The sequence below is a fragment of the Apium graveolens genome, chromosome 5, assembly GCF_009905375.1.
Source record: "Apium graveolens cultivar Ventura chromosome 5, ASM990537v1, whole genome shotgun sequence".
Classification (NCBI taxonomy): domain Eukaryota; kingdom Viridiplantae; phylum Streptophyta; class Magnoliopsida; order Apiales; family Apiaceae; genus Apium; species Apium graveolens.
The window spans coordinates 311,988,981-312,003,734 of record NC_133651.1 but is presented as its reverse complement, the minus strand read 5'-3'; the positions used below and the strand labels follow the sequence as shown (position 1 = coordinate 312,003,734).

The 14,754-nt window shown below is 37.2% G+C and overlaps 2 protein-coding genes across 2 annotated transcripts; one reads left to right on the top strand and one right to left on the bottom strand.

The window, feature by feature from the left end:
- The first annotated feature begins 9,389 nt into the window (after positions 1 to 9,389).
- On the top strand, positions 9,390 to 11,571 carry LOC141659414 (ABC transporter G family member 23). The gene has a single exon (XM_074466268.1). The coding sequence runs from the start codon at positions 9,390 to 9,392 to the stop codon at positions 11,325 to 11,327; it is 1,938 nt and encodes a 645-aa protein (XP_074322369.1). The 3' UTR covers positions 11,328 to 11,571.
- Positions 11,572 to 11,744: 173 nt separating this feature from the next.
- LOC141659415 (uncharacterized) lies at positions 11,745 to 14,592 on the bottom strand. Its single transcript, XM_074466269.1, has 3 exons — positions 14,397 to 14,592; positions 12,315 to 12,986; positions 11,745 to 12,130 (listed from the first exon to the last, which is right to left on the bottom strand). The coding sequence occupies exons 2-3, from the start codon at positions 12,916 to 12,918 to the stop codon at positions 12,006 to 12,008; spliced, it is 729 nt and encodes a 242-aa protein (XP_074322370.1). The 5' UTR covers positions 12,919 to 12,986; positions 14,397 to 14,592; the 3' UTR covers positions 11,745 to 12,005.
- Positions 14,593 to 14,754: the final 162 nt, after the last annotated feature.

Here is a 14,754-nt window from a genome sequence, read left to right as displayed (position 1 = left end):
AATTATATTATATAAAAGGATGTTTAATTTACTTTAATAAGTAATTTTCAGTTTTTTAAAATAATAAAAAAATAAGTTTTTATTTACGGTCAAAGTTAGTCAACTTGACTATCAAAAATCAAACAATACAAAATTGGGACGGAGGGAGTATTTCTTTAACAAGAAGGGAGGGGTTTGATGATTTGGGTAGGTTTTGGGATAAAATTGAAACGGGATTGGAAAGTTTTTGTTTTCTAATATTAAATATGTAGTTTTTTGATTCAGATTGGAGTAATACTTCGATTCCAAAAATAAAATAAAATTAATTAATGTAAAAAACATATTTTTTATGAAACCAAATGAGAAATCATCTTTCATTTAAATCGCAAACGCAAGTTTAAGTCGTAAACATCGGTTTTTCAGTCGTATATGATATATAAATGTGTCGATAAAAAACACCAAGGATACTAAAAAACATATTTTAGAAAAAATGACAAAAATAGCCGATTTTTGAAAAAATTTAACAAAAATAGCCGTTCTGAAAAAAGTGGCCAATTTTGGCCGATTGAATACTCCACTGTCAGTTGGGTATCCCAATTTGTATAGGATACTCCACTGGTAGTTGGATATTTCATATATGGGATACTCCACTGCCAGTTGGGTATCTTGTATAAAGTGGATACTCCACTAACAGTTGGGTATTCCATCGGCTAAAGTTGACCAACTTTTCAAAAACTGGTTATTTTTGTTAATTTTGTGTAAAAATAGGCTAAATTTGTCTTTCGCCCCATATTTTATGTCGTACCGGAAAACAACAAATAAACTAATGTTTCAACAAAAGACGCTTGGAAAAACTGTTATACTCAGATATTTTGAACCATCTTTCCAATTTATGCCAACACTCAAGAATTTGACATCATATTATTGATTATTCTCACAAGAAAGACAGTGGATAAATAATTTATGCCGGTTTTGAAATAAAACTTAAATTGTTAAGATAAATTTTTGTTTTCTAATGTTAAATATTGTAATTAAGTAATAAATTTGTAATGGTTCATTTTCACTAATAAAATCGAGTAACATGATATAAAAAATTCTTAAGTAATAATATAGTATAAGAGCATGTTTTTTACACTTACCTCCTTGACTATCAACAATGATATAGATTAATTTTTGGATAAAAGAATAGATAAAAAAAAGTTTGATACAGTAGATGAGTCATTAGATTGAGAGAAGAGTTATGACATTTAATTATATTTTTTGTATATATAATCAAACTGACAATGCCTCTGCAAAGACTTCATGAGATGGAGTAAAAATAACGAACAATCGACCAAAATGTCATTTTTGAGTGTTAAATGGTCCAAAATATCACTTTGAAAATAATGGTCCGAAATGTTACTTTATAACGGTACTTCGTCTTCCATTTTATTTTTATAATGCAAAACGGTACATAATGTGCCGTTTTGGTACTTTATTATTTTTATTTTTTTATAATGTACAAAACGTTTTTGAAATAGCATTTTGGCTTAAAACGACACATCAAATAGCGTTTTGTACCAAAACGGAACTTTATCTACCGTTTTACGCATAAAAAAAATTCAAAATGTCAAAACGCTGCACGAAATATCATTTTAGGTGTTTTACGTAAACGGTACACCATGTACCGTTTTGAAATGACATTTAGGTCTATTTTTAACCCCAAATGACATTTTGGGTGACCACAAAAAAAACCAATATATTTCATATCATAGACGATGCCTCTATATAGACTTCATAAGATGGAGTTATAAACAAATAAAGGGTCAAAAGTCATTAAGTTATAAGATAATGAAAGGTCACGAAGAATAGAAAAATATTGAATCAAGAAGCTTACATCCATTTTGCAACAACCATACAAATATTAACAATATTATCAAATATTCATTTGATTTTTGTAATTCTTTCAACAGCAATTTTTTTTATTAATTACTCCCTCCGTCCCAAATTATTTGTCTTATTTGACTTTTTGCGGTTATTTGAGCCAATTTTGACTGAAAATTACACATAGTACATTATTGAAAATATTTATAAAAATTGTATTGTTAGAAAGTATATTCAATCTACTTCAATATGTATTTTTCAGTTTTTCAAAATAATAAAATAATGAGTTTATATATATATAGTCAAAGTTGAGTCAATTTGACCATCAAAAGTCAACCAAGACAGATAAATTGAGACAAACTGACTAGTATTTTCGTACAATAACAGAATGTTGAAAATAGTTATCTTCAACAGTGTAGTATTGAAAATACTAAGTAGTATTCTCCATAGTATGAACATAAACAAACATGTTGGATCCTCCCAGACCTTCCTGGTCATTGGGGCACAGATAATTTTACCATGGCCATCAATGATAAAGGTGGAGACTGTGAAGATAAAGGTGTGAAAACAATCTGCGATTAATACAAATAATCAAACAAGTGTGTGCGTGAGTAAACGAAATCAAACGGAGGAAGAAAAGATATAAACAAAAGAGAGATCCTCGAGTCCAGTTGAAACTGTCTCCTTAAAGCTATTTCGCCTCTCACCGTATGTGCGAGTCGATAGCCTCCCAGGATAAAACGAGGTAGCGGCGGCGTTACGGATAACGAGCACCTTCAGCGAGCTTGAACGGGCACGAAACTATCACCGAGAGAGAGAGATTTGTGTTTAGAGGCGAATATGTTTTTTTGGTGTGTCTAACCCTAACGCCTTAGAGGTGTTTATATAGGTGTAGATAGACTTGTGCGCTACTCTTTTCCATAATTAAATATCATTAATTATGGAATCGGTGTAATACTTGCAAGCTACTCTATTCCATAAATAATCTGAAACAGAATCAGATTAAATATATCAAGACATACACCATATCAATTAATCTGAAACAAAATCAAATTAATTTATGCCATAATATTTGAGCCAAATTCTAATGGAAAATAATAATTTCCATTATTAAGAGAATATCATCATATCTCACACATCTTTTATTCATAATGCTCAAAAATATGACTTACCAATATGGGACTTATACCCATATTTTCCAACAATCCCCCACATGGGTGAGATTGGTGATCTTAGTAGCACACACCAGACAGACAGACAGACAGATACGGAGTTTGACTTGGTGATAGTTTCTTCGATCAGATATAGCATACGATAGGTAGAGAATGCTCCTTGAACCTTCGCTCGAGTAAGCATACCGACTTTACTGGTAGACAGTAGACGTGCTTGTCCTTGAACTGTTCGACCGTTTATGTAAACGATGATATACTTATCACTATATCATTTCTGACTCGTTCAACTCTCATGAGTATGTCCATTTTGGCCATGGAACATCGTCCTGGTTCTGCAGAAGTTTCTAAAGAATTGTGCCTCGCAATTCTCCTTTGAAGCGGCCCCACTTCTCTCCCACATAGGTGATCTTTATCTTATAGAGTAACCCGCGTTTACTCAACTGAATTCCATGCGTTCACTCCTGAGCTCCATGTATTCATCAAAGATCATTAAAGGCTCAAAGCTTAACCTCGTACCTTACGGGTCTCACTGTTTCCTCATCATAGGAACAGGCCAGGGGTTACCCCCACAGTGATTTGGTCATCATGATTTAGTTGTCCCATTGAACCAAGTTCTTGGGATCTCCAGTCAGCAATGGTTGGGTGTCCACCATGATGCCGTTAAGCAATAGGCTTAAGGCCCATCCCTCTCGATGATTTCTCAACCACTTCTCTTGATAACCCTTTGGTTAGTGGATCCGCGATATTATCCTTTGACGGTATATAGTCAATAGTGATAATTCCGGTTGAAATCAATTGTCTAATGGAACTGTGTCGTCGTCGTATATGACGAGACTTTCCATTATACATCGTGCTCTGTGCTCTGCCAATAGCGGATTGACTATCACAGTGAATCCCTATTGCAGTTACAGGCTTTGGCCATCTTGGAATATCCTCCAAAAACTGACGTAGATATTCAGCCTCTTCAGCGCATTTATCTAGTGCCACAAACTCAGCTTCCATCGTGGAATGAGTTATCACCGTTTGTTTTGAGGATTTCCATGATATTGCCGCTCCAGCTAATGTAAACACATAGCCACTCGTAGACTTAAGTGCTTTCTTGCTAGATATCCAATTTGCGTCAGTATATCCTTCTAATACTGCTGGGTATCTACCATAGTGCAGTCCATAGTCTCGAGTTCCCCTCAAGTACCTTAGTACCCTTATAATCGCTTTCCAGTGATCAGCTCCCGGATTACTCGTAAACCTACTCAACTTGCTAATTGAGTATGCAATGTCTGGTCTTGTACAACTCATGAGGTACATCAGACTACCAATTATCCTCGAGTATTCCAATTGGGAAACAGCTACACCTTTGTTCTTGGATAGGTGCAAAGTCATATCCACAGGTGTCCTAGCTTTCTCAAAGTCATCCTTAAGAAATTTCTCAAGGATCTTGTCAACATAATGTGGTTGACTTAATGCGAGACCCTCTGATGTTCTAGAAATTTGAATTCCCAGAATTACATTTGCTAGTCCCATATCTTTCATGTCGAACCTTGATTTCAACATGTCCTTTGTAGATTTGATAACTTTATCATTGCTTCCAGCAATAAGTAGATCATCTACATATAGTGTCATCATGACATAGCCATTGTCATTCTCCTTGACATAGCTGTTCTCGTTATCCTTGTAATAGGCACAACTATCACATTCATTGATTTTGAAACCATTGGCCAGCACGACCTCATCAAATTTTTCATGCCATTTCATAGGCGCTTGTTTCAAACCATACAATGATTTCACCAATCTACACACTTTCCTTTCTTGTCCTGGGACAACAAACCCTTCAGGTTGTTCCATATAGATTTCTTCATCTATGTCTCCATTTAGGAAAGCTGTTTTCACATCCATTTGATGTACAGTTAGATTACGCATTGCAGCAATAGCAAACATCATCCTTATGGACGTTATTCTCGTTACAGGAGAATATGTATCAAAGTAATCAAGGCCTTTTTGTTGCTTGTATCCTTTAATTACAAGTCTGGCCTTATACTTATCAATAGTGCCATCAGTTTTCAACTTCTTCTTGAAAACCCACTTGCTACCTAATGGTTTGCAACCAGTTGGCAAGTCCACTAATTCCCAAGTATGATTTTGCATAATTGAATCAACTTCATTCTTGATGGCCTCTTTCCACATAGGCCCATCAGGTGAGGTAACCGCCTCCTTATAAGTTTTTGGGTCACCTTCTTCGAGCAAATAGGTCATAAAATCATACCCATAGGATTTCTCCGTTCGTTGTCTTTTGCTCCTTCTCACTACCCCCACATTTTCGTCTTTACTTTCGTCACTCTCATTATCGTCATCTACAGACTCATGAGATCGTTTAGACGTCGTAGGTTGTTGGTTTCCTGGATTACAGGGAAACATCATCTCAAAAAATGAGGCATTTCTTGATTCCATAATGGTATTCTTTTGAATATCAGGAATCTTGGATTCATGAACAAGAAACCGATATGCAGTGCTGTGTGGAGGATATCCGATGAAGACACAATCCACAGTCTTAGGACCTATCTTCACCTTCTTCGGTGTAAGGATCAGTACCTTTGCAAGGCACCCCCACACTTTCAGGTGTTGGTAACTTGGTTTCTTTTTCTTCCACATTTCATAAGGACTTACATCCTTATTCTTGCGCATCGTAATATTTAAAATATTATTTGCGCTTAAGATGGCTTCTCCCCACATCGATTGTGGGAGCCCAGAGCTTAACAACATCGCATTCATCATCTCTTTCAGAGTGCGATTCTTCCTTTCAGCCACACCATTTGACTGAGGGGAGTATGGTGCAGTGACCTCATGGATTATACCATGTTGTGAACAGAATTCCCCAAACGGTTCAACATATTCACCTCCACGATCACTTCGTATCGTTTTGATTTTCTCAGTTTGTTGTGTCTCAACTTCTTCCTTATAGATTTTAAATTTATCTATAGCTTCGTCTTTGCTTTTCAACAAATATACATAGCAGTATTTTGTACAATCATCAATGAATGTAATAAAATACTTGTTTCCTCCTCTTGTTGGAGCGAATTTTAAATCACATATGTCGCTATGTATTAGGTCTAGCACTTTGGTGTTCCTTTCCACACGTTTAAATGATGATCTCGTTAATTTTGCCTCAACACAAGTCTCACACTTATGTTTTGGATCGATAGTAAGTTTAGGTATGTATTCTTTTGCACTTAAACGTCGTAAAGTGTCATAATTTACATGTCCTAATCTAGCATGCCATAAATTAGGAGACTCAAGCAAGTAAGCAGAAGAATTCTTCATTTCATTATCGTCCTTAACGGACATTACATTGAGCTTAAAAAGCCCATCAGTTAAATAACCCTTGCCTACAAACATACCACTCTTAGACAAAATAACTTTATCTGACTCTATTACAATGCGAAAGCCATGCTTATTCAACAGAGAACCAGACACAAGGTTCTTGCGAATATCAGGCACATAAAGTACATTCTTCAAAGTCAGATTCTTCCCAGAGGTCATCTTCAGGATCACCGTGCCTTCACCCTCAATGGTAGAAGTTGCTGAATTCCCCATGTAGAGCTTCTCACCAGCATCGGAAGCTTTGAGGCTAGAGAAAACCGCCTTGTCTGAGCAAACATGCCTAGTAGCACCAGTATCAATCCACCATTCACGTGGATTAGAACCGACCAGGTTCACTTCAGAGACCGTAGCACATAGGTCTATGTCACCCATCTCCTTGGAGATATTCTCTACCATGTTTGCTTCTTTCTTCTTGTTGGGCTTCTTGGGCTTCTTGCAGTCAGAAGACCTATGACCAACTTTATCACAGTTGTAGCACTTCCCTTGAAATTTCGACTTCGAAATCCCTCCCTTGGGTGCCAGCTTTGCCCCTTTACCAGAATTAGCCTTCTTGGGCTTGGAGCTTTGAGCATGCTCCACCATGTTTTCCTTCTCAGTGGCAACGTTAACTTTCTTCTCGGACCCTCTGTTGTCTTCTTCAATACGAAGTCTAACAATAAGATCCTCCATAGACATCTCCTTTCGCTTGTGCTTAAGGTAGTTCTTGAAATCTTTCCATCCAGGTGGAAGCTTTTCAATAACAGCAGCAACTTGGAAAGACTCACTTATGACCATTCCCTCAACATGAATGTCATGAATGATCACCTGCAGTTCCTGCACCTGACTGACCACAGTCTTAGAGTCTGCCATCTTATAATCAAGAAAGCGGCCAACAATCCACTTCTTTGCCCCAGCGTCCTCGGTTTTATACTTATGGTCAAGTGACTCCCATAAGACCTTAGCTGTTGGCTTCGCGCTATATACGTTATACAACGAGTCAGACAAACAATTTAACACATAGTTCCGACAGATGTAGTCGGAGTGCTTCCAAGCATCAGCAGCATACACAGTCTGCATGTTACTCTCAGCAGTGAGCAACGGTGGTTCTTCCTTAAGGAAGCGATCCATATGCAACGTGGTCAGATAAAAGTGCATCTTTTGTTGCCAACGTTTGAAGTTCGTTCCGTTGAACTTCTCAGGTTTTTCAGCATGTGCAGCAGGCACAGTTGGCATAACAGGTGCAGCAGGCACCACGGGTGGAACAGATGGTACGTGCGTCTGTACTACAGGTGTATGCATACCAGTAGGCACCGCAGGTATGATCGGAGGAGTGAATCCTGCCGATATCTGTCCAAGAGGAACACTAAACTGTCCAATGACAGTGTGTCCCACAGGCACATGTCCCGAATGCACATGTCCAACAGGCGTTTGACCCCCATCAGATCGTACGATCCGTGCGTTAGGGTTAATCGGCTGCTGGTGAACCCCATCAGATCCAGTGATCTGTGCGTTGGGATCAGCCGTCATGTTCATCGAATCGTTCACAGTTTGGTTCTCCATCGATCTGTTACTCAACAAAACAAGCAGATACAGATGTATCAGTCACAGATGTATATAAAATAAATAGCTTTAAGATTGTGAAAACAATCTGCGATTAATACAAATAATCAAACAAGTGTGTGCGTGAGTAAACGAAATCAAACGGAGGAAGAAAAGATATAAACAAAAGAGAGATCCTCGAGTCCAGTTGAAACTGTCTCCTTAAAGCTATTTCGCCTCTCACCGTATGTGCGAGTCGATAGCCTCCCAGGATAAAACGAGGTAGCGGCGGCGTTACGGATAACGAGCACCTTCAGCGAGCTTGAACGGGCACGAAACTATCACCGAGAGAGAGAGATTTGTGTTTAGAGGCGGATATGTTTTTTTGGTGTGTCTAACCCTAACGCCTTAGAGGTGTTTATATAGGTGTAGATAGACTTGTGCGCTACTCTTTTCCATAATTAAATATCATTAATTATGGAATCGGTGTAATACTTGCAAGCTACTCTATTCCATAAATAATCTGAAACAGAATCAGATTAAATATATCAAGACATACACCATATCAATTAATCTGAAACAAAATCAAATTAATTTATGCCATAATATTTGAGCCAAATTCTAATGGAAAATAATAATTTCCATTATTAAGAGAATATCATCATATCTCACACATCTTTTATTCATAATGCTCAAAAATATGACTTACCAATATGGGACTTATACCCATATTTTCCAACAAAAGGTTCTGCAAGTGAATGAACTCTGCAAATTTCAGATTTTCGGTCACTGTTTAAAAATTTAAGGGGGTCGAATGACCCCTCTTACCCCTTAAAGGATCCGCCTCTGACCGTTTTACCTATTAATTTGATTCAACTACCAGCCAATGTCATGTTAGTTGATACAACATCTTTACCCATCTCAACAACTTTTTAAGGCATACCCCATTCAAATAACTTCTCCTATAATCTGTATGAGAGCCTGCTAGTTACAAGTAAGTTACAACTTACAACAGATCTGTTTATGCAGCATGCATGTCCCCCAAATTTAATTTCCGTACTCGATTTTTACTAGAGATCTGTTAATGTAGCATGCATGAAGCCAATTTAATGCCTAAGGAAAAGCTGTAACAATATATTTGTTGTAAGAATTTATGCAAAGAATTGCAGCTCTGAGTCCAGGTATAGATTTGTGCCATGTAACACATATGCCAATATTTGCAGATGAGTTTAGGTGCCAAAATACTATAAACACACCATCCAAAAGTTAACTTGCATGAGAATTTTGTTTAGAATTTCAGATCACCAACACTGCCTAATATATACTACTTGATCAAACCTGCTTCACCTATAGTAGAATTTAGAAATACTGTGGCAATATGGCATCAATCAACCTGGTTGGTCCAACCATCTTAATTTTCAAAACAAACCATTTTTCCTGATTATATATAATTCATTATGAAAGAACAAAGCAAGGGAAACAATGGCATCCTGCTTCCAAAACCCAAAGGCAGAAGATGACTCAATGGTACTCTTTTCGACCACAAACTCCATCCAAGAATCGACGAGCCCCTCCTCTTCGTCCCATCACTCTCCTGCTCACTCGTCAGAAAACACCTACGAGCTAAACGTTAAAAATCTCTCTTACACCATAAACAAAAATAGTTGGTCACCATCTTCCCTTTTAGGCTTAAACAAGAAACCTGAGCCCATTAAAATTCTTGATTCAGTTTCTTTCACAGCGAGAAGTTCTGAAATCCTAGCCATTGTTGGTCCAAGTGGCACTGGCAAGTCCAGTCTATTGCGTATTATATCTGGGAGGGTGAGGGATAAAGATTTTGATTCTGAAAGTATCAAACTCAATGATTATTCCATTTCTAGTCCCTACCAGTTGAGAAAAATATGTGGATTTGTGGCACAGGAAGATAACTTGCTTCCTTTACTAACTGTGAGGGAAACATTATCATTTAGTGCCATGTTTAGGCTAAAAGAAATTAGTATTAAAGAGAGGGAGGAGAGAGTTGAGAGCCTTATGTATGAGCTTGGTCTTGTACATGTTGCTAATAGCTTTATTGGAGATGAGGAGAAGAGAGGGATTTCCGGAGGAGAAAGAAAGAGAGTATCGATTGGTGTCGATGTCATACATGATCCACCCGTTCTTCTCCTTGATGAACCAACATCAGGACTTGACAGCACTTGTGCACTTCAAGTGATTGAGCTTCTTTCATCCATGGCGAGATCAAAGCAAAGAACAATACTACTATCAATCCATCAACCTAGCTATCGGATTCTTCATTACATTTCTCAGTTCTTGATTCTTTCTCATGGATCAGTTGCGCATGCTGGTTCACTTAGTTCCCTTGTGGATAGCATAACTCAGTTAGGTTTCACTATTCCATTGCAACTAAATGCAATTGAGTTCTCCATGGAAATTATCCACAAACTTGATGATCACTCAAAGAGTAGAAACCAGCTCTCATCGTATATTGAAGAAAAGGAACCATCTTCCTTTGCTGTCATGTGGCAGCGAGAAAGCCAAAGCATTGAACTAGAGGTTGACAATCCTGATTACTACTTTAGCTTGTTCGAGGTCATGTGTTTATGTTCAAGATTCTGGAAAATCATATATCGGACAAAACAACTATTCCTAGCAAGAACAATGCAAGCTCTTGTTGGAGGATTTGGTTTAGGAAGTGTATATGTGAAAGTGAAGAATGATGATGAAGGAGTTGCTGAAAGATTAGGGCTTTTCGCCTTTAGTCTGAGTTTTCTACTCTCTTCAACAGTTGAAGCTCTTCCAATATACCTTCAAGAACGACGTGTTCTAATGAAAGAAGCCTCAAGGGGAGCTTACAAAACTTCATCTTACATGATTGCCAATACCATTGTCTTCCTACCTTTCCTCTTTGCAGTAGCCCTTACTTTTTCTCTCCCTCTTTACTGGATAGTAGGCCTTAATTCTTCAATCGAGGCTTTTGCATTCTTCACTTTTGCAGTTTGGCTCATTGTTTTGATGGCAAGCTCACTAGTGCTCTTCCTAAGTGCGGTTTCTCCAGACTTCATTTCCGGAAATTCACTGATTTGCACCGTTCTTGGTGCATTCTTCCTCTTCTCCGGCTATTTCATACCAAAAGAAAGCATACCAAAGTACTGGATGTTCATGTACTATGTCTCACTTTACAGGTATCCTTTAGATTTTTTGCTTGTAAACGAGTATTGGAGTGCAAGAGATAAATGTTTCTCACCAGATGTTAATGACCATACCAAATGTTTGCAAAGAGGAATTGACGTTTTGAGGAGTAGAGGACTTGAAAAGGACACGCGATGGATGAATGTGGGAATTATGTTTGGTTTCTTCGTATTCTATAGGTTACTTTGTTGGATCATACTTGCAAGAAGGGTTTCAAAAACAACAATTTGATAATGTCTCTGGCATTGTACATCTGTGCCTCGCTCAAGTACAAATCAATTTACAATTTTTTGCAATTATGTAACAAATTGTTAGCAAAGCGACACTGGCATAGCCTGTCTCCAGTTTTCACCGGAGAATACAAAATAAAACAAAGTTTCTCAAAACTTAAAATTAGAACATACCTCGCACTCATTACTCAGCAACTATGCCTGGCCAGGTACAGCCTCCTATCATTCTCGTTTTAACAATAAATCATCATCAGGCCAGTTGCTAGTGCGCCTACAGCTAAAATGAAAAAGTTCGATTAATATTGTAATTGAATGGATATTCCTAATGTGTTCCCGCCAATTGAATGGATATTCCTAATGTGTTTCTTTTCAACCACATCTTCAGCAAACCAGACAACCAGTATTATTTGCTGAGACAGAGAAGGGGAGGGGGAAATTCGAATCAATACAATTCATTACAGAGCCATCAAGTATCAGAAACTAAGGTCTAATATTTACAAGTCAACTTATATACATACATACAAAATCACAATGTTTATCTGATACGAGCAACACACAACTAAATTATATGACACGATATCAGAAGACCTTCGGGAAACCATAGAGTCTCTCTTCATTTAACTGGTGCAGCATCACAAATCAACCAATCTACAGGTCTTCTAAGTTACTATAGCTTTGTTCAGCTTCTCTGAAAGTTCCATCCTTTCCTCGTTATATCGCTAAGCCATCCAAAATTAATTGATAACTGTTGTGTTTGTAGCCTCAACAACTGTTTTCTGTACGGCACAAGTATACCCCTGAGACCTGCATTAGATTGCCACACAAATACAATAAAGATTCATTATTTGGACAAATGTGCCTCAACAGTAATGTAAAAGCAATTTATTCTGGAAACAGGTTTCTGGGCCTGATAAAGATAGAAGACTATTGAATCCATATACGTGATAATTCTAAAATATGGTTTACTAATATAGGTGTTATCAAGTACCTGAGATACACATGGTCTTATAAAGTCTGGCTACATGGACATCTCCTTTAGTGGCCATGTGAGGTCTCTCCAAACATTCAAGGAAGGCTAAATCTGCCTTGAGAAGCTCAGCTTGATCATGCGTATCATAACCCATATCGTGACAATAGCAACAGAAGTCCAACCAATCGATTGGTCTCTTGTCCCAAAGAGGCGACCCTCCATCCTTCCCACTTGACCAATTAGGTCCGCAATAGTGCCCATATCGTGGAAATAACTGAGAAAGAAAGGCTCTTGCACCAGTATGCCATGGAACTTTGGAAACATAAGGTCTAAAGCGTGGGGCGGAATACACATTACTAGAACCAACAATACCATAGTTTGATGGTGATTGTGCCTGCCTTTTCAACTTTTTGTTAATGGTCGTGGGCATTTTAATTTTTTCATTGTTATTGAAAGCCCAAGGGAGAACTGAAATAAGGGACCATCCCCAGTGCCTGATATCAATAGAAGCATGCTGTGTAGATGAAACAATACGAGTACTAGACGATACTACTATGTTTCCATTCTCCGGGTTTGAGCTGACCCCAAACCACGGTATATTACTAAGAAATCCAAAATTCATTTCCAAGAACCACAAAATGTCACCAGCATATTAATCTTCAGTTTCCAATCAAAGACAATCTGGTAAACCTGTAAGAAGTCAGGTAGAACCAGTCAACTCTGTAAAGCAAGTACAATGATATGCAGTTCTGCATCCAAATAGCTATGGTAAATCACCAATTTTCACACCACATAAGAATTATGTATTATCATATAAACTGATCAACATTGCACAACTACAACATCATAGTCTAGCGATTTAATATGGATACAGACATACCACCAGAAAATTTATGAATTGGCATAGAAAACATATTATATATATATTGCACAAGTGTAAATCCATAAATCTCTAAGGTTCAACAGAAGTTAATTCCGCTGAGTGTAATTAATATATAAATTTTGTAAGCTTTCATGCATGGATGTTGTATACATAGCGAACAGTATGTCAACAAAGAGCAGGTAGGACAATAAACTATCACATCTTCAATCCGTCGTAAAATCATTAAATTTTGGAAGGATGTCAAATACTCCAATCTACTGAGTACATCTATTGGCACTGAAACCAACCTCGAAAATAAATATCTACTTCTAAGAGTTGTCTACTTCTCTCACATCATAAAGTAAAGTAGCCTATGGACGTCGCCTAGGCGGAAGGACTCCCAACCACCATCTTAAAATAAGAACAATCAAACAAAAATTGCAAATATCATAAAAACAGAAGTTCATCTCAATGGTCGCCTTACATATACATTACTTCTCAAACAAATCTTCTACTTACTATTTCCGTTGTAATGAGCTTAAATTTTCCTTTATGTTGCTATAGGAAGGCTTGAAAAGGAAAAAACGCGACATTCACTTCACATTTTGGAAATAACCAAAATGAGCTTAACCGCAATGAAGTCCATTACTAGGACGACAAAAAGACACTAGCATTGCGGGAATGTCCAACGTGACGCTACAATTGGTGCTATATCTATAATTCGACAAATTGTCGTAAACAACCAAGGCAACTCGTGTCGTGTCATATTCGAGTTTCATCATAGTAAAATCCATCCAAATTCCGCATCGTATCAAACACCTTTTCATCAATTACTACTACAATCAACACTAAATGGTACTCCCCGTCCCTCCCAATTGTTATCATTTCTAAAAGAGGGTCAGACACCCATTTTAAAATGAATAAAAAGTACAGTTCTATAATTTTTTAAAAAAAAATTATTTTTCTGAATAAAAGTTTAAACTCTATTTTTATTCGGAAAAATAATTTTTTTTTAAAAGCTATAAAACTATATTACTTTACATTCATCTTAAAACACGGTAACAATTGGCTGGGATCGAGGAAGTACAATTGTACAATTGCTGTACTACTAAAGGGGATAATAAAATCGAAACAATCTGAATATCAATTTACCACAAAACAATACAAAAAAGAGTAAAATGGATCAAAATAAACATACAGATTGTGCACAAGTAAAAGAAACAGAGACAATAAGATACCTGTTTGATAGATGAATTAGGGTTATAATGTTGATATGTACAAACCCAGTACTGTAGCAGTAGATTAGATGATATGATGCTGTTAACGGAAATCCAGATATCAACGGCTGCAATTTATGAACAAATCAGATTGTGTATATTATTCTACTTATTATCCTGTGTTTTTTGGTCAATTCCACAACAGAAATATTATTCTGGAACGTACCGTAACTTTTTAATTTTTAAGGTATTTGTTTAAGGGGACCGCCATAGTAGGCATGTCAATGGATCGGGTTTGGATCGGATCGGCCTAAATTCATATCCATATCCATTTATTTTTTCGAATTCGGATCGGATCGGCTCCGGATTTTTTATAGTC